General features: G+C 41.0%; 1 protein-coding gene across 2 annotated transcripts in view; it reads left to right on the forward strand.

The window, feature by feature from the left end:
• STOX1 (storkhead box 1) overlaps window positions 1–23,368 on the forward strand; it is a 58,392-nt gene that overhangs the window by 33,411 nt on the left and 1,613 nt on the right. The window contains exons 2-4 of one of the 2 annotated variants that reach the window (XM_019444363.2): window positions 9,013–9,165; window positions 11,895–14,250; window positions 18,195–18,409. In XM_019444363.2, coding sequence (XP_019299908.2) covers window positions 9,013–9,165; window positions 11,895–14,250; window positions 18,195–18,342 — 2,657 coding nt within the window. In that variant the 3' untranslated portion in view covers window positions 18,343–18,409. Of the gene's footprint in view, window positions 1–9,012; window positions 9,166–11,894; window positions 14,251–18,194; window positions 18,410–23,368 lie in introns of those variants that run through there. The other variant, XM_019444364.2, reaches the window with a different exon arrangement.

A 23,368-nucleotide genomic window follows, 5' to 3' on the forward strand; every position in this document is an offset into this window, starting at 1 on the left:
TGAGCCCTTAAAAGCAGAGAACTTTATCTGGCTGGAACAGAAGTGAAGCAACAGTAGGGCAAGTCAGAATCGCGGTGTGCAGAAGACTCCATGCTGTCTTTGAAGATGAAGGGGGCAACAGGACAAATATAGATGGCTTTAAATTGCTGAGAAGAGGCTCCCTTCTGACAGCCATCAAGCAAATGAAGACCTGAGTCCTAAGTCCCATAATCAGAAGAAAATGAATTCTGCCAAAATCCTGAATGACCATGGAGAGAGACTCTCTCTAGAGCCTCTAGTTAGAGCCTAGGCCAAGGGACCCGGAGCAGAGGAACCATTGTAGCCCAGGGGACTATTGATGTGTAGACTGTGAGATAATAAATTTCTGTTGTTTTAAGCCAGTAAATTTATGGTAGTTAATTTTGACAGCCTGAGAAAACAGACACCCCTGGGATAAAATCTTGAACATCCAAAGTGGAAGCCTTAAGGGAAGAGAGGTTAGGGAAGGGCACCAAAGGGCCTGGAGGGCTTTGGGGCTGAGTACTGAGTTTCAGTGTTTTTTAAAAAACCAGCCAGTTTGAGTCATGCACATCTTCCCCGTCACCCCCCACCTCCCCCCCCAACCCCGGCCAGGTGTCCTTGTATCTCTACCCAAAATGAGGTGGTCATGGGGGAAGTGTGCTAGAGGCCAAAGGGCTCCCCAAAGTAGGACCACCTCTGTCTTTTCTATACCCCATGTACTGTCTGACGACTGAATCGTGGAGTCTGTCATAAATGGCCCAAAGCCTCTGCAACTCGTTTGAAAGTGGTTATTAGTGGCTATATCAGTTGAAAAGAAAGGGGCTGCTAATTCACAAACCCTGACAGGTTGAAGTGTGGTTATTACAGAAGACAACATTAAGGACTCCTGGTGTTGGACTGGCCCAGGCTTCCAAGGCAAAGCCTTTAGCTTTTCAACAGAGGGCATGTCCCAGAAGGGAAAGCATTTGTCTGGGAGTTCAAAATAAACATCACCGTGCTTGAGAAAGATTTCAGCTTCCATGGCAGATAACCTGACTAACCTTAGATCTACAGCCTGTTTCTGAGTCTTGGTACTCTTCAGTTTCTAAATGTGGAGGAAAGTGTTTGCATTCTTTTATTTTACTGAAGTAAAAGGGAGACATGGAGAGGGACTTGGTATTGCTGGTCTGAAACGTTTTTGTTCCTATTTTGTTTGATTTTCTGAACCTATTTAAGGTTCTAACACAAGAGATCTAATTATTTAAAGCTATGGAGATTTTGCACAGTGTCTTATCTCTGATGAGATACACATTGTTACAAAATACTTTCATTTTTAAAAGAACAGGATTAATTTTAATGTTAAAGGAATCTGGAAATTCTGCCTTGGATAAAAGTGGAGTTAAAAAATCAGGGAAGCTTCTTGGATTACTTAGAACAAAACATCCCTTTTTTTTTTTTTTTTTTTTTTTTAATTAAACTTGAGTGTATTTGCAGGCTGTTTTATTCATGCTCCATTGTCATCTCTAATGCACGTAGAAGATACCGTTCCCACAGTGTGATTCAATACAGGCACCCAAAAAGATGGTCTCAGATTTCATGTGTCCGGGTAATTAGCTGAGTTTGAGCGGCTCAGTTAAACCCTTTGAAGGTCAATAATGCATGAATTTCTGGCAGACTGCCTAGCACGGAGTCCATAAACTTGTATAGGGACTAAACATTTTTATAGTAGAGAAAATTTTGTGTTTGAAATATGAACTAAATGATCTTAGCATCAGTTTTGCCTAGAATTTTATGGCAAATTCATGTTTTAGTGGGACAACAAAAAAGTTCTGATGTGAGTGCTTTCCAAATTTTCAAAGAAGTCTTTCCTCTGTTTTGCATATTTGGTAGCACAGTCTCTTATGAACCTTAAAATCGTATTTTAGTACTCCCAATTAAAATGTCAGGATTTAGATTCCACGAGAAGGCCCTCTGGGAATGTGTCTAGGTGTCTTGAAAACATAAATGTAAATATTACATGGTATTTAACTTTTTTCCCCTAAAGGTAAAGGTTTTATAGAAAACTTTAATTTTGGCCCTGAAATTTAACTGGAGCATTCAGATAGCAAAATAAAACTCAGTTTCGATAAAGATGGGTTTTTCTTCCCAAGTTTTCTCAGTGGACAAGGCAAACGTGGGATTGGGCCAGGCAGATTGCCGCTTGATTTTGGTTCCGCCTTTCTCACTTGGGAGGCCTAGGATCACACGGTTTCTTTGCATCTGGCTCTTTCCTCCAAAATGGTTATGATTCCAAACCTCCCCTTCAAGAGGTGGAGCGAGTATGTTGTTTGAACCCCAGTACTGCTGCGTGGCATCCGACGCTCACTCTGGGTGCCGGGACTGATCACGGTCACACTTCTGTTGGCTTGTGCCCCCCACACCCACTAACCCTGGAAAACTAACCTCACTGGACCGGCCACTAGGCTGACACCAGTGCTCCCAGTCATGAGAGTGCAAAGTTGAGGCTCGCTTAATTTTACTAAAGCTTCCAACTGATGATCTGTAACTGGCAGATTTAGGAGTCTGCTGTCCCTGGTTGGAGGTTTCTCCAGTACCAACAGCGTTGGGGGACAGTTTGCTTGGTCGACTCCAGCTGCCTTACCTGGGTCCGGTGAAAGGCAGTCTTCCTGTATCCATATTTGTCATGAGTGTACCTCCTGACATTTTACACTGGGGTGTGAGTATTTACGCCTCATGAATTAGCCAGGAAATGACTTTTTTGTAGCCACTTTGCTGATAGAAAACAGCCAAGATAGGGTATTCTTCTAGAGGCCTTCCACCAGAGGCATATGGACGAGGCCTTTTGTCTTGACATAAAGAAGCCACCTCCTTTTCTTCAGTTTTGTTTGGTTTGTGCTTTGTTTTGTTTTCCTCTCAGAGTTTTGATGAGGAGTTTGCACTGGATCCTCATAGAGCTATTGTCACCAACTCCAGGAGCAAGCTGCACTTCCAGGCTTCTGCCATCAGCTAGGGGCTTTCTAGGCCACTATTATTAGGCATCAGGGGCAGAGATTGATTGCCTGGGGTTGTATTTGTTTTTTAACTTTTTTTTTTTTGGGGGGGGGAGGTTATATGAATTTATACCCGTCACACAGGAGTGCAATTCCAGTCACAGTTGTTGGATCCCAAGCCATAAGGGGCCTGCTTGTCAACCTGTGACAGTTCAGAACTCCATACTTTCATTTCTGATTGGACTTCTACACACCACAGCTATTTAATTTGCCTTGTGCTGTTTTTGTTTCTTCTCCCCCAAAGTGGACTTTTAAAGAATAATTGTTTTAGAACTCATAATTTGGAAACTCAAAAAATATATGAATAGCAACTAAATCCTTTGGGAGTACAGCAAGTTAGTAACAGAAAGTCCTTTCGGAAAAGATGGCATTAAATGTAGTAGGCACCGATATATATGGTTCAACTTTGTTGGTGTTTTGGTCAAACCAGTCTTTCAGCCTAAATGCTTTTCTCATTTCTGCAGCACCCAAGAGTGCAAGACTGTGTAAACAGAGAGAACATTGTTGGGAACTGTTTACTCTGGCGCACAGCCTCTCCTAGCCTTCTGATCACTGCTACAGGTCAAGGGTCAAAGGTCCACGACAGGCCTGGGCTTAAGGGTGCTCTTCAATTACTCCATAGTAATTGAGGATAAAGCCAAAGGATTGCCTTTTCCTCACTGTGAAATCTGGTCACATCTGTAAGTGGGCTCTTCTACACAGAAAGTTAATATTTGGTGGAAATCTCTGTTAAGGGTTATTTACTGAAAGAAAAAAGATGGCTGTAGCGTGAAAATGATTCCTGCGTCTGTCACAAATGTTCCCATGTCAGGGTTCACTCTGCTTTCCTGCACAAACAACTCTTGATGATTTATGCACCTGAAGACGTATCTTACTAATGGCTATGAAGGAAATGTTCTGAGAAACGTTCTCTAGGCTTTGTTTAGAGGGAGCTCCGAAGCAGAGGTTAAATGCAATTTAACATGTTCCTCCAAAATGCAATTGACATATTGCTGTATTAATTTTAAGGAGAAAAAAAAGGCCATTTGAATTCCTGGTTGATAGATTTGTTGACTCTTAAAATACTCATTCCCACACCGTGGTAGGAATTATGAGTACAATTTCTGAGAGTGTCTTTGGATTTGGCAAGCAGTGTCAGGATTCTTTAAAAGAAGTTGCTTGGGATTTTTTAAATGTAAGAAAAAAGTTCTGTTTCTCATTTATATCTGCTTGTTAACTAAAAGTGATCGTTGATTATCTGCTTGATTTTATTTTTATGTAATCTCTACACCAAGTGTGGGGCTGGAACTCACAACCCTGAGATCAAGAGTTGCACGCTCCACGGACTGAACCAACCAGGTGCCCCTAAAAGTAGTGCCTTCTGAAAAATCTATATTTAACTTTTATTTTAAAATAATTTTAGATATACGGGAGATTGCAAAGAAATGTACAGGAATATCCCGTGCATCCCTCCCACCAGCCCCATGAAAAATCCATTTTGACTATTTTTCCTGTGAAAAGAGGAAATAAATTTAAGGGTTGAGCTAAAAAACGGGCTGCTTCAGTGTATCCCGAAGGCATAGTGGAGTTCAGAGTATTGGACCCCCACCCTTCCTACAGCTTCCTTGTTTCATTTGCCAAAAAATGGACAGCTACCGGCAGAGGGCGCGATAGGGATGCTGACGCTCTAGCCACTCATCTTCCTTTTAATGCTTCCTCCTCCTCCTCCCATCTCAAAGTTCAAAGTGACTGGGTTTAGGGTAGGGATGAGGTGAGGCTTGAAAGTGGATTGTGTGGTTGAGCAAAACTTTTGAAGTTTTGCCTTATACTTCGCCAATACTCTAGCCCTAAACTTTCTAGGAGAGACCTTTCTCCTCCCTCTTTTTGAATGAAGGACTTCTAGTCCACATGAAAGTGCGGGGGGAGGGTGCGGGGGCAGGTAATCAATATAAAATCACATACAAGAAAAAAGTCACTTAAGAGTGTTTTGGGAGATGAGGAAGAAAGATACCGAAAAGTCACTTATTTCAAATTAAGCACATAGAGTTATGTTAAAGAAGCATGGAACTATTTGAAATTGTATATTTTTTCTGGTTGAGGAGGGAGATGAAAGAAAAGAAGGTAAATCCCAAATTCTGAGGGAAAAAAGAAAGGCAAAGAGGGAATGAAGAAAGGCAGAGACTTATTACGCTCTGCTTAGAGGTAGAGTCTCTAGGAGGAATTTGAGGTTTAGGTCAGCTATCGTCCCTCTGGACAGTAAGCTTCAGAGCATCATCTCTTATCACTGCCCTTAGAAACGTTAATCGATTAGCCATTCATCCTAGCTTCTCAGAATGCTGTAAGTATCCTGGCATCACCCAGTGGAAGAGCCACAAGTACACAAGAGGAGATCCTAACCTCAGTTGCCTCGGTGGCAGACGGCAGTTCTGCCCTGTTGTGACCTTCCAAGTTCGGAGATGCCCCAGTCTGCCAGATAGAGAAGCTAAAGTACACAGGGAAACAGACCAACGTTATGTATAACAGCAAACTGTTTACCAGTTTCCTTATGACAGCCCTTTTTCTTCACGCAGATACAGTAAGTACTGTGGGCCTCTCACCAGCTGGCTACAACCTTTCATACCTTGCCAGCCCTCACCACCTTCCTTCCCCCTCAATAACCAGTACAACGTACTGGCTTCTCCACTATCACTAGGGGAATCAACTGCAGGGCATAACCAGGTTTTCTCAATTCTTTGCCTTCCTTTTGGCTACACTTGACTCCCTGTGCCTCAGGGCCATGTTTATTTGTTGAATGGTTACCCACTTTAACATTGCTGTCATTACCACCCTAACCCTCTACCATTCCCAAGTGGACCTCACCTGGGAAGTTGTTAGAAATGCAGAATCAGAGGCTCAGCTTCAGACCTTCTGAATCAGAATCTGCACATTAGCACAGTCTCCTGGGGATTCTCATATGCACATTAAAATTCGAGAAGCCCTGCTGACCTCCCTGGCTCTCACCCTTTTCTATTGCAGATTGCCACTTCACCTGCCAGAAACCATACTTCCATCATCTTGAGACCCCTGCAGGGCTCCTTCATAATCTTTGTATTCATTTTTTTTTATTTAGTATACTCCAAGAATAGCTCTTCCAACCCCCTTTCCACTCTTCCTCTCTTCATTCCTGTTTTTTTTTTTTTCTCCTATTCCTATCCTTTCTTTCACTGCCTTAACTTTACAGAGATCAGACGACCTTGCTGTGCTAATGTTTTGTTTGGTTTGGTTTTTTTTCCTTCTACGCTTCAGTATATTTCTGGTGTTCTACCACCCTCTATTTTCAGATCTCAGATGATAATATCTTCCCTGTTTCTAAGGCAGTTCTTCTACCTGTGCCTTTTGTGCATTTTCCTATGCCTTTCTTCTGGGATCTTGCTGTCTCCCTGGTCTTCTGTCTCCCAGAATCATGTACATCGTTTCCGCTAAGTCTTTCCTTTTTGCATCCAAATGTGCAGAGATCTTCTTTTAAGAAAATCACAAGATACACACACATTCATATTCACTTGATCCTACTCCTTGCTGGTTTGCATTTGATTTTTCCTCTTTCACAATCGATTTTTCCAACAAATGGTATAGAACAATGGCTTGTAGTTGGGACAGTTTTGCCTTCCCTTGCCTCTGGAGGCATTTGGCAATGTCTGGAAGTATGGTTGCTGCAACTGTGGGAGATGCTCCTGGCATCTAGAAGTGGGTGGAGACCGAGGATGCGACTAAACATGCTACAGTGCACAAGACAGCCCCACACAACAAAGAATTATGTGGCTATGGTGACCAACCATCTTGGTTTGCCTTTGACTTTCTCAGTTATCACGTTGAAAATCCTATGTCCCAGGAAACCCCTGAGTTTTGGTCATCCTGGGATGGTTGGTCACCCTATCATCATGCCACAAATGTCAAAAATGCTGAAGCTAAGAAACCCTGCTTTGGAAGGAGGATCCATTAACTTTACTTTTTTCTCACCAACTCCCTTCCCTTCAACTTGACATTTAGTTTTGGTATTCTTTTCTATGGAAACAATTCTTAATGAAAGTCACCAGTGGTCCCCTTCTCATCACGAAATTCAATGGCCGTTTTGTCTCCTCCCTCAACCTTTTGATCTCATTCAAACATTTTGACACTGTTGCTTTACTATTCACTTTGGAGCATTTTATTCTCCTACTTTTGGTTCTCTCCCTTCTACCCCCATTATGGGGCCTTCTCTCTTTTGTGGGTCCCTATTTCTATTATCTCTCTCTTTTTTATGGGATTAGTGGCTTTTATTTATTTATTTATTTAGAGAGAGCGCACATATGAGCGGGGTAGAGGGCCTGAGGGAGAGAGAGAATCTTAAGCAGGCTCCATGCTCAGTGTGGAGCCTCATGTGGAGCTCCATCCCTTGACCCTGGGATCATGACCTGAGCTGAAATCAAGAGTAGGACACTCAACTGACTGAGCCACCCAGGTGCCCCTATTGTCTCTTAACTGTAGATAGTCCTGTAGTTAAGTGTTCCTTGGCTCTCTTCCTTACTCTCCCACTGAAGAATTTACTCCACTCCATAGTTTCAGATCTCATCTGTATTAGTTGATTCCCAAATCTCTTTCCTGAGTCCTAGTCTTTCATGTCCAAGTAACTGAGGGATTCCCTTGGATGTTCAGCAGAATCTAAAACTCTAATGTGAGTAATAGCAAGTTAAGGACATTTATGTAATACGTTAGCAAGGAGGAAGGACAATATGGTCTAGCTTCCATTTCCAGTCGGTCTTCCACTTGGGTCTGATATAACCCTTCAGCTCTATCCAACCAGGATAATTTTCATGCTTTTATATACCTTGTGCTTTCCTCCTTCCATGGTTTTGTTCCATGGCTTTATGCTTGTGAAGAACATTTCTGCACTTTCCTTCCTTCCTAATCATTCCAATCAGGAAAATGTGGAATGATGAAAATACTGGATTAGGAGTCAGAAGACCTATTTCTGTCACTCTACTTGCTCTCTGACCTTGGGACAATTTCTTGAGCTTTCAGAAGGTTTTCTATATATGTTTTAAATTTTATTTATTAAAAAATTTTTTTTAATTTAAAAGATTTTTAATTTTTAAATTTTTTTTAATTTTTAATTTTTAAATTTAATTTTTAAATTTTTTAAACTTAATTTTGAGAGAGAGACAGAGACAGAAACAGAGCAGGAGTTGGGGAGGGGCAGAGAGAGAGGGAGACACAGAATCCAAAGCAGGCTCCAGGCTTCAAGCTGTCAGCACAGAGCCCTATGCGGGGCATGAACCCGTGAACCACGAGATCATGACCTGAGCCAAAGTCAGATGCTCAACCGACTGAGCCACCCAGGCACCCCGAAGGTTTTATGTATTATAAAGAAGAATCCCATCCCCGCCTGCCTCAGATAGCTAATGTGAAAAAAAAAAAAATGCTTTGAAAGATGAGAATTACCATATAAGCATTGTCCAACCTGTACTCTGATAGCACTTTGTGCCTTTAATCTGGGGACTTACTATCTCTTGCATGTAAAGCAGTGACAAAGTCTACAAACTTCTTAAAAAGTAGGGACCCTAATGTAAAACTTTTCTTCTATGCTCTCTATCATTGTACATATCATGTTAACAGATTCTGAGGAAAAAGTGATGAAAAAAATAGCAATTCCATGTACTATTCAGTTTTTATTCTTGATTCACTAATTTCAAATATTTAAAAAAATTTTTTTTAATGTTTTGTTTTATTTCTGAGAGAGATAGAGTATGAGTGGGGGAGGGGCAGAGAGAGAGGGAGACACAGAATCTGAAGCAGGCTCCGGGCTCTGAGCTGTCAGCACAAGAGGCCAATATGGGGCTTGAACCCACGAGCTGTGAGATCATGACCTGAGCCGAAGTCAGATGCTCAGCTGACTGAGCGACCCGCAGACGCTCCCCCCCAAACATTTTTTACTACAAATTTATCACCTTTCCTTTTTTTTTTTTTTTTTTTTAAACCTCCAATTTAGGTGATGTCTTTCCAGTGCAAATGAATCCAATAGCTCAATCTCAGTTTATACCTTTGGCTGAAGTTCTTTGCTGTGCTATATCTGATATGAATGTTGCTCAGATTGTGGTGACACAGGAATCACTATTGGAGCATTTGATGAAACATTACCCAGGTAGGACAGCAAGTTTTCTCTATTAGTTCATTGTATGTGTTTGCTTTCTATTTATAAGTCATTTTTTTTTAAAGAGGGATTTCAGCAACTTAAAAAAAATTTTTTTAATGTGTATTTATTTACTTATTTATTTGAGAGAGAGCGCGAGCTGGGGAGGGGCAGAGAGAGGGAGACAGAGAATCCCAAGCAGGCTCTGTGCTGTCAGTGCAAAACCCGACATGGGACTCAAACCCATGAACCATAAGATCAAGACCTGAGCTGAAGTCAGACACTCAACCAACTGAGCCTCCCAGGCGCCCCTATTTGTAAATCATCTTAAACATGTAAATAAACTGGGCGATATCTACTTTTTTTTTCTATTGTAGACCCTTGTATTAGAGCCCTGCTAGGAAAAGGCCTGCATCAACAAATTTAATAAGGGTATTTCTTTTACTTTCCAAAGGAACTTTTTCAAAAATTATGCTTATGGGTTTTAAAAAAAAAATTTTTTTTAATGTTTATTTATTTTTGAGACAGAGAGAGACAGAGCATGAACGGGGGAGAGTCAGAGAGAGAGGGAGACACAGAATCTGAAACAGGCTCCAGGCTCTGAGCTGTCAGCGCAGAGCCCGACGCGGGGCTAGAACTCACGGACCGTGAGATCATGACCTGAGCCGAAGTCGGTCGCTTAACCGACTGAGCCACCCAGGCGCCCCTCAAAAATTATGCTTATGACAACAAATCAGATTGTAGAAAGGAGTGCAGAGCAAAACAAGGGAAAGTTCATCTTCTCCCTCCCCCCCCCCCGCCAGTCACATCCTTCCATTGCCACCTCCCAAAGGCAACAGCTTCTATTCTCTTTTCCTGTGTATACTTTCATAAATTGTATTTGAGCATATGTGTTCTATTTTTATAACATAGATTGGATCATTTTTTAAAATGTTTATTTATTTTTGAAGGACAGAGAGACAGAGCATGAGCCAGGGAGGGGCAGAGAGAGAGGGAGACACAGAAGTCTGAAGCAGGCTCCAGGCCCCGAGCTGTCAGCACAGAGCCTGACGCAGGGCTCCAACTCACAAGCCGTGAGATCATGACCTGAGCCGAAGTCGGGCGCCTAACTGACTGAGCCACCTAGGAACCCCAAATTAGATCTTTACATTCTCTCTGCCCCTTGCCTAGGTTAAAAACATATTTTAGAAATCTTTCTGTATTATTATATATCGATCTATCTCATTCTTACACAGCTGCCATGATATCCCAGTGCATGAATGTAGAAGAGTATTTTTTGATTAATTAATAATATTATTATCTTTAAAATAATTTTAAGGATTTTATTTTTAAGTAATCTGCACCCAACATGCAGTCAGGCACCCCTGCAGAAGAGTATTTAAAAAATTTTCCCATTGTAAAATATGCTCATTGTAGAAAATCAAGAACATCTAGAGAAGTAACCACTTATGGTACCACCACTCAAGGAAATCAATGTTAATATATGATGTATTTTCTTCCAGTGTTATTCAAAAATGTTTTCACAACATAAATACAATTTTGAATTTGGAAAAGGGAAAATTCTAAAGTTTATTTATTTTGAGAGAGGCAGAGACAATATGAACAGGAGAGGAGCAGAAAGAGAGGGAGAGAGAGAATCCCAAGCAGGCCTGGCACTGCCAGCTCTGGAGCCTGATGCAGGACTCGAACCCACAAACTGTGAGATAATGACCTGAGCTGAAACCAAGAGATGGACACAACTGACTGGGCCACCCAGGCACCCCAGGAATTTCTTTTAATTTAATTTAATTTAATTTAATTTAATTTAATTTAATTTAATTTAATGTTTAATTTAATGTTTAATGTTTATCTATTTATTAAAAAAATTTTTTTAACGTTTATTTATTTTTGAGACAGAGAGAGACAGAGCATGAACAGAGGAGGGGCAGAGAGAGAGGGAGACACAGAATCTGAAGCACGTTCCAGGCTCTGAACTGTGAGATCATGACCTGAGCCGACGTCAGATGAGTAACTGACTGAGCCACCCAGGTGCCCCCCCCCCACCCCCAGGGATTTCTTTTAAAAAGATTTGTTACCTTCCTAGTTTAAAAAACTATCATAATATTGATGTTAGATAGTTTGCCCTCCCCTTGACACAAGCTGGTTTTCATTTTGTCTTTAGATTATTAAGATTTAAGCTAGGAGACTGTGATTATTTTCAAAAACTCTTCAAGAATGCTTTCTTGAAGTGAACATTTAAATTTGTGATGGGTGGGGCACCTGGGTGGCTCAGTCATTTGAGGGCCAGACTTTGGCTCGGGTCACCATCTCACGGTTCATGAGTTCGAGGCCCACATCGGGCTCTCTGCTGTCAGTGCAGAGCTGGCTTCGGATCCTCTGTCTTGCTCTGCCCGTCCCCCACTTATGCTCTCTCAAAAATAAACATTTAAAAAAATAAAATAAATTTATGATGGGGTTATATAGCTTAGTGTTTGTATTTGAGTGGACTCATTTTTTTTCTCTACTCAAACATTAACTTAGCCCTATGTCTTTGTGTGGGCCAAAATATATTCCTATTTTTCAATTAAGTTATGATTATTATTAATGCCTCTTTGGCATTTTAATCACATATATTACTTGTGTTATAGTCAGCTCTGGGTTCATCAGGCAAATGTGTGGTCATTTCTGACTTACTGACTTCAGGCATTGAAATGTTTTTCATTCAAAATCTATCAGTGTAATAAAATGCTTGTTTGTTTCAGGCATCGCAGTTCCACCTCAAGATATTCTCTATACCACTCTGGGAACTCTGATTAAAGAAAGGAAAATTTATCACACTGGAGAAGGATACTTCATAGTCACTCCTCAGACTTACTTCATTACAAATATAACGCCCCATGAAAATAAGAGAGACCTATCGGATGAAAGCTGCCAGATGCCAACTTGTGTTACTTATCTGGTGAGCGTGGAGAGCTGTGCAGAGTTGGCCCAAGAAAAGGCTGCCGCCATTTCTCACTGTCAGTCTTGCCGGTGTTTCCCTGATCTGTGCACTCAGGATGTACAGGAAACACCAGCTGCTGCAGAAGTGACTAGAAAAAGCCAGAAAGGTCTGCGGGAATCCAAATCTTTGGGACAGAATCAAGCAGTTTCCCTGTCTGAGGGGAATCACGTCTGTGAAAGCACCAAACCTTTACCATACACAAAAGACAGAGAAAAAGGCAGGAAGTTTGGCTTTAGCCTCTTTTGGCGTAGTATATCCAGAAAGGAGAAGTCCAGAATAGAGCACAGTAGTTTCTCTGCCCAGTTTCCACCAGAAGAATGGCCTGTTCGAGATGAAGATAACTTGGACAATATCCCTCGAGACATTGAACATGAGATCATCAAACGAATTAATCCCATTCTGACTGTTGACAATTTAATCAAACATACCGTCCTAATGCAAAAATACGAAGAACAGAAAAAATACAATAGCCAGGGCACTTCCACTGATCTGCTGACAGTCAGGCATAAATATCCCTCAAAAGAGGGAGTTAAGAAAAGACGGGGCCGGTCTGCAAGGCCTCGAAGGCGGGGCCATTCTCATAGGGAAAGACACAAAGCCAGGAGTCAGGGAAGTGAGCCTCCTCCAGGAAGCCTTAGACTGGAGAAACATCCCAAGTCCCCTGCTGCACAGCCCACCTCCAGAATTCAAAGCCCAAATGAAGCACTAGTTCAGAAACCACTTGATGAGAATCCATCAATGCTAGGTTCCCATTTGCTTTACAAGAAGCGAATTAGTAATCCTTTCCAGGGTTTGTCTTACCGAGGGAACCCAACAACCAAAGGGCACGACATCCAGACCAGTGATCTGAAACCGGGTCAGATTGGACCAAAGGGAAAGCCTTTCCAGAGGTCAAGGTCTTTGGATTCCTCAAGAATCTTTGAGAGTAAAGGCAAACAGCCACGTGCTGAACAGTATGAAGATAAACTGACAGCAGAATCCATTTCTATGAATAACTCTACCGTCAAGCCTATCAGTGATGACTTTAGAGATCCCCTCTTAAATCACTCTCAAGGTAGTGTTTTGCAAAATGGTAGTAAATGTTTTTCCTTTAGGGAAAGCCTGAGGAGACACGATGTGTATGGTGGAAAAAATGAGGTAATCCCTGAAGTCTTGAGGAAAAGTTATTCTCACTTTGACGCATTAGGGGACGCAAAAGAAACACAGTATGTGCTGCCATCACAAGGTTCCTCCTCTCTAGGCCATGCTTCCTCTGCGTGTAGACTAGTTGATAAAACAATACACCAGTTCCAAAATCTTGGTATTTTGGATTACCCAGTTAGTATGAGCTGTTTGAGACAACCCGAGAGACAAGAGGGAGACTCAGAAGAAACACGAGTAAGAAAGGCATTTGTCCAGGAAACAAAGACTGTGAGTCCAGAAAACGAAGGGCTTTCTGAGGATAACCAGGCCTTGTATCAGAAGGAAGTGGAAGATGATGATGGAGCCTGTAGTTCATTATATCTAGATGAGGAGGACTTTTCTGAGAATGATGACTTATGTCAAATGCTGCCTGGCCGCATTCAGTATTCCTTTACAGGGGGAAGCAAGTGGAATCATTTAGGAAAACAAAAGGGGACTGAAAGATTTCTGACTGAGTACAACCGCAGAATACACAGGTCTGAGCCTCAGGTGCTTAAAGGAAATGAGTGTTACAAACCCCCTGGGTTGTTCACTAACCCAGGTGAAAGCCAAACCCCTAAACTCTCTGCTGAAAGCTGTGGCCTCAATTCAGGGACTCGGTCCACTTTTAACTATGAAGACGGACCCAGTGCTGCTACATGTGTGCAAGCCTCAGCAGATACTGATGGAAGTGTATTTGATTACTATAGCACAAGGAAAGCCACTTCTGAGACCGAAACCCTACAAGACTTGGTTGGTGACATAGGAAAGAAACCAGCTAGCTGGAGTCAGGGTGCTCAGAATCAGGAAGTGAGAAAACAGTTCATGCAAAAGTTAGAACTTTTCAGCCCTTCACATATGCCAGTGTTGGCTCAGGATGTCCAACAGGAACACAGTCATCTGGAAGGAACAGAAAATCACAGCATGGCGGGAGACAGTGGAATAGATTCTCCACGGTAAGTGTATGTAAAAGTGTTTGATTAGCCACTATTCCCCAGGAATTATTACACTCAAGGGAGTACTGAATGACCCAGTAGGAGACTCCCCTGAATACACTTTTTATAGTGATAGAATTCTGCCAGCCTTTACTGAATGAATTGTATAAAGTTAAAATGAAATCTCTTACGTAATAGGATAGAGTTCATTTTGAATGTGAACCAAAATTTGTTCCACTACTACTAAATCTTGAATTATTTCTAAATATAGGAAGGAACTGCTATAAATGAAGCACTTCCTGAACTGAGGGCTAGAAGTTTTCACTTATATTTCTGGTTCTACGCAGTTCAGAAAGAGATGCAGCTATTTTCCACCAATCTTTTCCATGTTTCTTTAAATTTTTTTTTTTACATTTATTTATTTTTGAGAGACAGAGAAAGACAGAGCATACAAGTGGGAGAAGGGCAGAGAGAGGAGGAGACACAAAATCCAAAGCAGGCTCCAGGCTCCAAGCTGTCAGCACAGAGCCCAACGTGGAGCTCAAACTCACAAACCGTGAGATCATGACGTAAGCCAAAGTCGGAGGCTTAACCGACTGGGCCACCAGGGCGCCCCTCCATGTTTATTTGTTTAAATTAAACATTGTACGTGTTATGAAAGTAATATGCACATAATAGAACATTTGAGAAGTACTGAAAAGCATTTTAAAAAACACCTATAATCACCCTACCATTTAGATGTGTTTAAAAACTCCTTTTATATTTGGTATATTTGTAACACTTCAGTCTGAACATATTGATCTATGTATTTTGTCTAAATGTTTTCCCTATACTGTCATTACTGTTTTGCATAGTGCTTTTTTCAGGGTACAGTGTGAACATTCCCCTGAGGTTATTTAATAGTTTTCAAAAAGGTCATCTTAAAATTTGGCATATATCTTTACCAGTTTTTTATTATACAAAATTATTATATACTTCCTTTTGAAAAAGTAATACAGAAATGTAAAAGGTGAAACTGACAGTCTGCATTCCCCAACCTTTTCCATTGCCTTTCCATTGAGGTGACCTAAACATTGTTGACAGCGTGGTTTATATTCTTTCGGACTTTTTTCTGTGCATTTAGAAATAGAATTATTTTTTTAAAAAAGAAGAAATATAATTATTTTTTAACAACAGATCATACAGAGCTGTGACTTTCTTTTTTCACTTAACGTATCATGCATATCCTGCAATCAATACATACGGATCCAACTCATTCGTTTTAATGGCTGCTTAGTATTCTGTTATGTGGACTCTAGTATTTATATAACTATTATTTTCCCTCCTTTGACATTTAGATTCCCATTTTTTTGCTGTAATAAATCAATCTTCAGTGGATTGTTTTCACATGTAAATGTTTACAGACATTTCTGACTCTACCTTAGGCTAAATTCCTGGAGGTCTGCAGTTTAAAAATATATCTTTACTTCTTATTGGGAAACGGATCTTTTATGCTTGAAAGAATTGCTTAATTCTTATCAAGTCTTTTTTTTTCTGGTTTTGTTTTGTTTTTGTTTTTTGAGAGAGAGAGCACAAGCAGGGGAGGGGCAGAAAGAGAGGAAGAGACAGAGAATCCCAAGCAGGTTCCGCACTGCCCTTGCAACCCCAATGGAGGGCTCGAACCCACGAACTGTGAGATCACAACCCAAGTCAAAACCAAGAGTTAGAGGCTTAACCGACTGAGCCATCCAGGTGCTCTTCATATCAAGTCTTGAAAGTATCAACACATATTGTCTCCAAAGTAAACAATGGTAGTGTAAACCAACAAGCTATGGGTCCCCTTTCACTTTGGCAAAAGCAGAAACAGAAGGCTGACCAGAACCTCATAAAACAAGGACCCTTGCCTATAGTCCTTGGGCATTTACTTTCAAATGTCCCCTCTCTGTAAAGAGAGCTTTTCTACTATTCTTCCTTTCTAATCTTATATTCTAATAAACCTTTGCCTGCTGCTAAAAAAAAAAAAAAAAAAAAAAAGCAGAAACAAAAACAAAATCAAACCCAAAACAGGTAAGGGCAATTGCTCCTTGACTTGCATGTCAAGGACATGCAAGAATTTATTTGTCAAGGATATGAATGAGAATTTAAATTTGTGAAATCCTGAGAAATTTGATTTCTTTTTTTTTTTTAATTTTTTTAATGTTTATTTATTTTTGAGAGAGTGAGAGAGACAGATCATGAGTGGGGGAGGGGCAGAGAGAGAGGGAGACACAGAATCCAAGGCAGGCTCCAGGCTCTGAGCTGTCAGTACAGAGCCTGACGCGGGCCTCGAACTCACAGACTGTGAGATCATGACCTGAGCTGAAGTCGGATGCTTAACCGACTGAGCCACCCAGGCGCCCCGAGAAATTTGATTTCTTAAAAAATTGCGTATAATATGGTTCTCTTAAAAGACTTATAAGTATAATCAAGAAAAGGAAGGGAAGATAGCATTTGAATATCAACTCTGTGCCATAATTGTTACGAATTAGAGGGACAGAGAAGACCCACAAGATGTTGCTACCCATAGGAAATTTGCACTTTAGTTGAGTAGACCAACAAAATATAAGTAGCCGAATTGAACTCAAGAACAAAGTGGAGGGTGCCTGACTGGCTCAGGTGAAACCCACATTGGGGGTAGAGTTTACTTTAAAAAAAAAAAAAAATGAAGTGGAAACTCTCTGTAATTGCTGAAGAGATGTGGAATTAAGAGTAATGAAATGTTTGGGGGGACACTTATTGGAGGATACATTTTTGAGGCATCTCTCTTTTTTTTTTTAAAGTATGGTGATATTAGTTTTATTATTATTTTTTTTTAAGTTTATTTATTTATTTTGAGAGACAGAGAGCTAGAGCAGGACAGGGGCAGAGACAGAGGGAGAGAGGAGAAAAAGAATCCCAAGTAGACTCTGCACTGTCAGCACAGAGCCTGATGTGGAGCTCCGTCTCAGGAACCATGAGATCATGACCTGAGCCAAAACCAAGAGTCCTACACTTAACCAACTGAGCCACCTAGGAGCCCCAAGGCATATCTTACTGTAATGAGCAAGTGATGGAGAGGATGCAAGGTGAGAAAAGGGGAATGTCAAAAGCAAAATGCCCAAATAGTAATGTGACTTGGCTGAAGCAAGGCAGATGTGTTAGATAGGGGACTAACCTAGCCTACAGCTCCTTAGAAAGGAATCTTGTCAATATGAAAAATGCTATGGTCAGCTTTTCTCTTTCATATGACGTCTCAAAAAAGAAATTACTCAAGAAGGTATGGGTTACTACACTTGTAGGGAAGAGTTTTTTAGGGAACTTGTTATTTCTTTTTCTTTCTTTTTTGTTAAATTTGTGTATTTATTTAAGTAATCTCTACACCCAGCGTGGGGCTTGAACTCACAAGCCCAAGATCAAGAGTGACACGCTCTTCTGACTGAGCCAGCCAGCCACCAAGGAACTTACTGTTTCTGACTAGAATATACTTGATATTGGATCTGAGAAGATGTTCAAAAAATATGAACTTCTTGGAAAGCAGCTGCCAAATAATTGAGGTGCTATTGTGAAGCCTTTAAAATATAAGGAGCACTTTAGGGGCACCTGGGTGGCTCAGTCAGTTAAGCATCTGACCTTGGCTCAGGTCATGATCCCACAGTTGGTGGGTTCAAGCCCGGCGTTGGGCTCTGTGCTGACAGCTCAGAGCCTGGAACGTGCTTCACATTCTGTGTCTCCCTCTCTCTCTGCCCTACCCTGCTCATGCTCTTTCTCTGTCTCTCTCTCAAAAATAAATAAACATTAAAAAATAAAATAGAAGGAGCACTTTAGATTTTTAAAGGTTAACTTCTAAGCGCGCTTTAGTGTTAGAAAATGTTATATTGCTTCAAAGTAACAGATGAAGGTATGATGCCTTGATTAGAAGCCCAGGCCCCTTTGGAAGGTAATAATTCTGTTATTTTTAATATCTTTAGGACACAGAGTCTGGCATCTAATAATTCAGTCATTTTGGATGGACTAAAAAGAAGACAGAATTTTCTGCAGAACATTGAAGGCACAAAGAGCGGTCAAACACTCACATCCAATTCCTTACTACAACTAACTCCAGTCATAAATGTTTAATTCTTATTTTTCTTTTGGAAACTCTTTGGTAAAAAGGTACAGCATTAATATAGAATATTTTAATCAACCGAATATGTAAGAATTCTCTAAAGCCAAGTATGAGATTCTGTTAATTTCATTACATATTTTGTTCTAGTTGCTGTTTTTTCCCCTTTTTTTGACATTTTAAAGCTTTTTTAAAAGATTATTTTACTATGAACTTATTGGGAATATACAGATTATTTTGCAATTAAACCATAAAATACATGGTCCTTTTCCAATTAAATGTGATTAACTCAAATTTTCAGACATTCATTAATTTCCCAAGCACATAGGATGTTAATTTACTATACTCAGTAGTGAATTTCTCTACCTACACTAATCCATTCTTATGTTAAGTGGATTTCACCAGATTTCAACACAAAACTCCCGAAAATAGTGTATTAAGTTTGCATAGATACTTTGTTTGCAACTAAAGTCTTTTATCATTATCAAAGTTTATATAGATGTATTGGGTACTTTGGAACAAGAATTTTTTCTCTCTAGTCATTGCTGCCAAAGATCTTTTCTGCAACCACCTTGAACGTGAACAGATGGCCCCACATCATACTGACTGGCAATGTCCAAAATATGTGTGGCAGCAACTGGGTCTACTGTTTTTCTGGTTCCTCCTCACATTCAAGGCACTCTCTGTAGCATGGCAGTGAGAAATCAGGATGTTCTCAGAGGGTAGAGATAGAAAGGAAGCAGAATGGTTGCAGAATGGCTCGTGAGTGCAAGGAGGTTCTGAATTAGAGATTTAGAGAAAAGATGGAAGATGGATGATAGTTCATTTACATCTGGTCTATTTCCACTAAGACTTAGACAGCTTTGCCAGAATTTTTTCTGGCTGGCCTTTTCAGGCAGGTAGTGGAATGGTCCGTTCTCTCAGGTTTGGGGAATATGGAGCAGTCAGGTGACTGGTTTCAGCATATTGGATAGATGCTAATGCTGACTTATGGTTCAGGGGATGTTTCTTCTGAGAGGTTTCTAAGGGTTGCCAAGGCCTTAGATCTCAAGCATGACTGAATGATTGGAGGGTGCCTCTTTCCAACTCTCACCAGTGAAGACAAGATAACAGTGAAGGCAAGATGAAGCTTGGCACCATAGAGAGCTGTCTCCAGGCTCTGGGGGAGTACAGAGAAGGAGAGGTCACATATGCCCATGTACAAAAGTAGTGGTTGGCCCACTCAATTCTCACTATTGGCTTGTAGTGGCTTTGAGCAACCTATTATGGCATTTCCAAGATGATCAGCTGTGGTCACAAGGACATTTGAAACCCTGGGCAAAGTAGCAAGAAGGGTAATTTGTATAGAAAGGCCTTGTGTGGGAGGCATTGTTTTAGGGGGTGTGACAGCTTGGAATCATCATCAGTGAATGAAAGTTAGAATAAAGATTTCAGCTCAGATAAAGAACTTCCCACTAGTCAAAACTACCCATAGATGAAATAGACATTTTATAAATGAAAGCATTTCCCATTATTTAGGGTATTCAAGCAGAGACTTGGTGATCCTTTGATTGGTATATACTTAGCATAACAGGATAGCTGAACTAGATGATTTTTTAAATTAAAATTTTTGTGTTTATTTTTGTAAGAGAGAGAGACTGAGCGTGAGCAGGGGAGAGGCAGAGAGAGAGGAAGACACAGAATCTGAAGCAGGCTCCAGGCTCTGAACTGTCAGCACAGAGCCTGATGTGGGCCTTGAACTCACGGACCGTGAGACCATGACCTGAGTCGAAGTTGGACGCTTAACCGACTGAGCCACCCAGACGTCCCAAAAATTCCTCTTGACTGTAAGGTTTTGTTCTTATAAGATTCAGTGAGGGTTATAGGTCAAATATGCCTCAAGGGCGGGGGGAAAAAGATGAAGTGAGGATCCTACAAAACACTGAACTCCTGCAAGATTCCAGAGTTCTTCCACTTCTCCATTTCTGTACTATCCTTGTTACTCCTTGGAAAAGGGAGCAGCAACAACTCATTCTATCTCTGATTTTGGACCTGGACAAGTTTCTTAACAGAATGAGGAATCCAAAGTCTTTTGTGGCTCCAGTCACATGTAGGGACCAATGAAATCCGTCTAATTTTGCCACTGGATGCATTATGACACTCTCTAGATGTATTAAATGAAACCTATTGTGAGACCAATAAAACTTTTCTTCTAAAAGTTGTGTTTCTTCTAAAACACAACATATGACAACAGATATTAAAGATGGGTATGCGTGTTGTTTGGGAGGTTATTCTCTAAATAGGTGGCTTGCATTTTCCCCCCCAATATTGTGTGTGATGACATTAGTTCTTGATTTCTCCTCCGCATGACAGTTCCCTTGAGGTAGCATGATGACCTGAGTTTAGGATTCAGACAAATCTGTTGTTGTTGTCATTGTTGTTGTTTTAATGTTTATTTTTGAGGGAGAGAGACAGAGCATGAACAGGGGAGGGAAAGAGAGAGAGGGAGACACAGAGTCTGAAGCAGGCTCCAGGCTCTGGGCTGTCAGCACAGAGCCCGATGAGGGGCTCAAACTCGTGGACCATGAGATCATGACCTGAGCCAAAGTCAGATGCTTAACCGACTGAGCCACCCAGGTGCCCCTGTTTTGTCTTTTTTTTTTTTTCCTTTTAATGTTTGAGAAAGAGAGAAACAGAGACAGAGACAGAGTGCACGTTGGGAGTGGGGGGAGGGAAGGAAACACAGAATCTGAAGCAGGCTCCAGGGTCCGAGCTGTCAGCACAAAGCACAGAACCCATTGTGGGACTCAAAACTCAGGAACCATGAGATCATGACCTGAGCCAAAGTCTGATGCGCACCCAACTGAGCCATGCAGGCACCCCAGATTCAGACAAATTTGAATCCCAGTTACAATCCTTGGGAGCTGTGTGATGGAGAGAGATTCCAAACTTCTCTGATTCAGTTTTCTCATCTGTAATGATATCTACCTTTCAGAACTGTTGTAAGATCTAAGGCTCATCTATTCAAAGTGCCCAACGCAGGAGGCACCTGATATTGTTATAAATATATGTATGCATATTTTTATATATTTATATATTCACAAAACTGGTCTGAATACATGGCCTTCTATATAGATCTCCTGTTTTTTCTAGGTTGTCCTGAATTCCTCCATTTAGAGATTCAATCCTTTAAGATTTTTTTTGTAGTAAAGTATTTTTTGTTCTTTTTTAAAAAAATGTTTATTTTGAGAGAGAGGGAGGGAGAGGCAGAGAGGAGAGAGAGAATCTCAAGCAGGCTCTATGCTGCTGTCAGCAAAGAGCCCGACATGGGGCTCGATCCTATGAACTGAGACCTAATGACCTAAGCTGTTAAATCAAGAGTCAGACACTTAACTGACTGAGCCACGCAGATGCCCCTAAATTAAGATTATAAGAAATTTCATCCCAATCCAAATCTGGATTTGCCTGGGGAGTTATTATGCCTTGGCTAATAGGAAATATTATGCCTGATGCTATAATAGGAATAAAATATGCAAATCATGGGGTTAATTTAGACATTTCATACAAGATCATCCTCTCTCATCTGGGATCTCAGACCCCTAGGAATCCTCAGAGAGTAGCTGGGTTCTGCAAGCTATTTTCAATATTTCAAAGATTCTAATAGAAATTGTATATTTCCTTTGCTTAACTCCTTACTAATTAAAACATCAAGTTTCTTTGGCAGTGGCTGAAATTACACCAGCTCCGTAATAGAACACCATCACATGCTGGTGTGACATTGCTAAGCTGCATTTGTATCTTATTTATAGATTAGAATGATCATGAGTCTATTACTAAATGCAATTTAGCAGACAGAGGTTTCAAAATGTCAGATATGTCAGGAAAAACAATGGAGAGAACAAGAACAGTAGTAGTGTTGAAAACTGGGAACGACTACATTTTGAGAATCCCTCCTACAGCTGAGAAGGCTTTGGGGGAATGCGGGAGAAAGACTACTGCCAAAATGGAGTGGGGAAGAGAGACACGGGAGTCATGAAGCAAGAATGGGGGGGTGGGTATCAAAAACTCATGACTACTTTGCTGGCCTCTACAGACCTGTCTTCCTTTTAAACCTTAGATGCAAGCAGCTTCCATTAGTAGTAGCAGCTTCCATTTTTTGGGTAATAGTGCCCTCTCTGGGTAGCTGATGTCACTACTCTTCCACCATTTGATTCAAAGCATTTACAAAGTAATTGGCTAAAAAACCAGTAAGACCTCTCTCTAAAAGTTAAAAAGATCTCCCCCCCCCACCCCCACCCCCAGGGGTGCATGGCTGGTTCAGTTGGTGGAGCGTGGGACTCTTTTAATCTTTTAATCTTGGGGTTGTGAGTTCAAGCCCCACATTAGGTGCAGAGATTACTTAAAAATAAAACCTTAAAAAAAATTCCACCTTTGAATTAGGAGCTACATACGTTAAGTGTACATGTGCTAAATGTGTTCAAAGCTGTGCCTTCCTCGAGGCTGTTAAAACCTTGACCTAAAGGTAGAAATGTAAGCAGCTCTGTATATCATCTTCTCTACAGTACTGTTTCATCAGCTGATCCTCCCAATTTCCCTGCACTACCAGCAGGGAAGGCATATTTGTCCCCACATTACTAACAAAAAGACCAGATTTTATTTATTTAAAAAAATTTTTTTTAACATTTATTCATTTTTGAGAGACAGAGTATGAGCAAGGGAGGGGCAGAGAGAGAGGGAGACACAGAATTCGAAGCAGGCTCCGGGCTCCGAGCTCCGAGCTGTCAGCCCAGAGCCCGACGCGGGGCTCGAACCCGCAGACTGCGAGATCATGACCTGAGCCGAAGTCGGACACTTAACCGACTGAGTCACCCAGGCGCCCCGCAAAAGACCAGATTTTAGAGTTGAGTTTGGCAAGGTCATGTGGCTAGCAATGGAGGAAACATGTCCTGTTCCCTCTTTCATTTTCTCCTTACTTCTTTATACTCTAAACATTCATTCTATGCAAGTGTCTCTTCATCAATTTATAACTGCTCCTTACACTATTTCCATGTCCTAACATTT

Source organism: Panthera pardus, unplaced genomic scaffold, assembly GCF_024362965.1.
Source record: "Panthera pardus isolate Hobbes unplaced genomic scaffold, ASM2436296v1 HiC_scaffold_22, whole genome shotgun sequence".
In the NCBI taxonomy this organism is placed as follows: domain Eukaryota; kingdom Metazoa; phylum Chordata; class Mammalia; order Carnivora; family Felidae; genus Panthera; species Panthera pardus.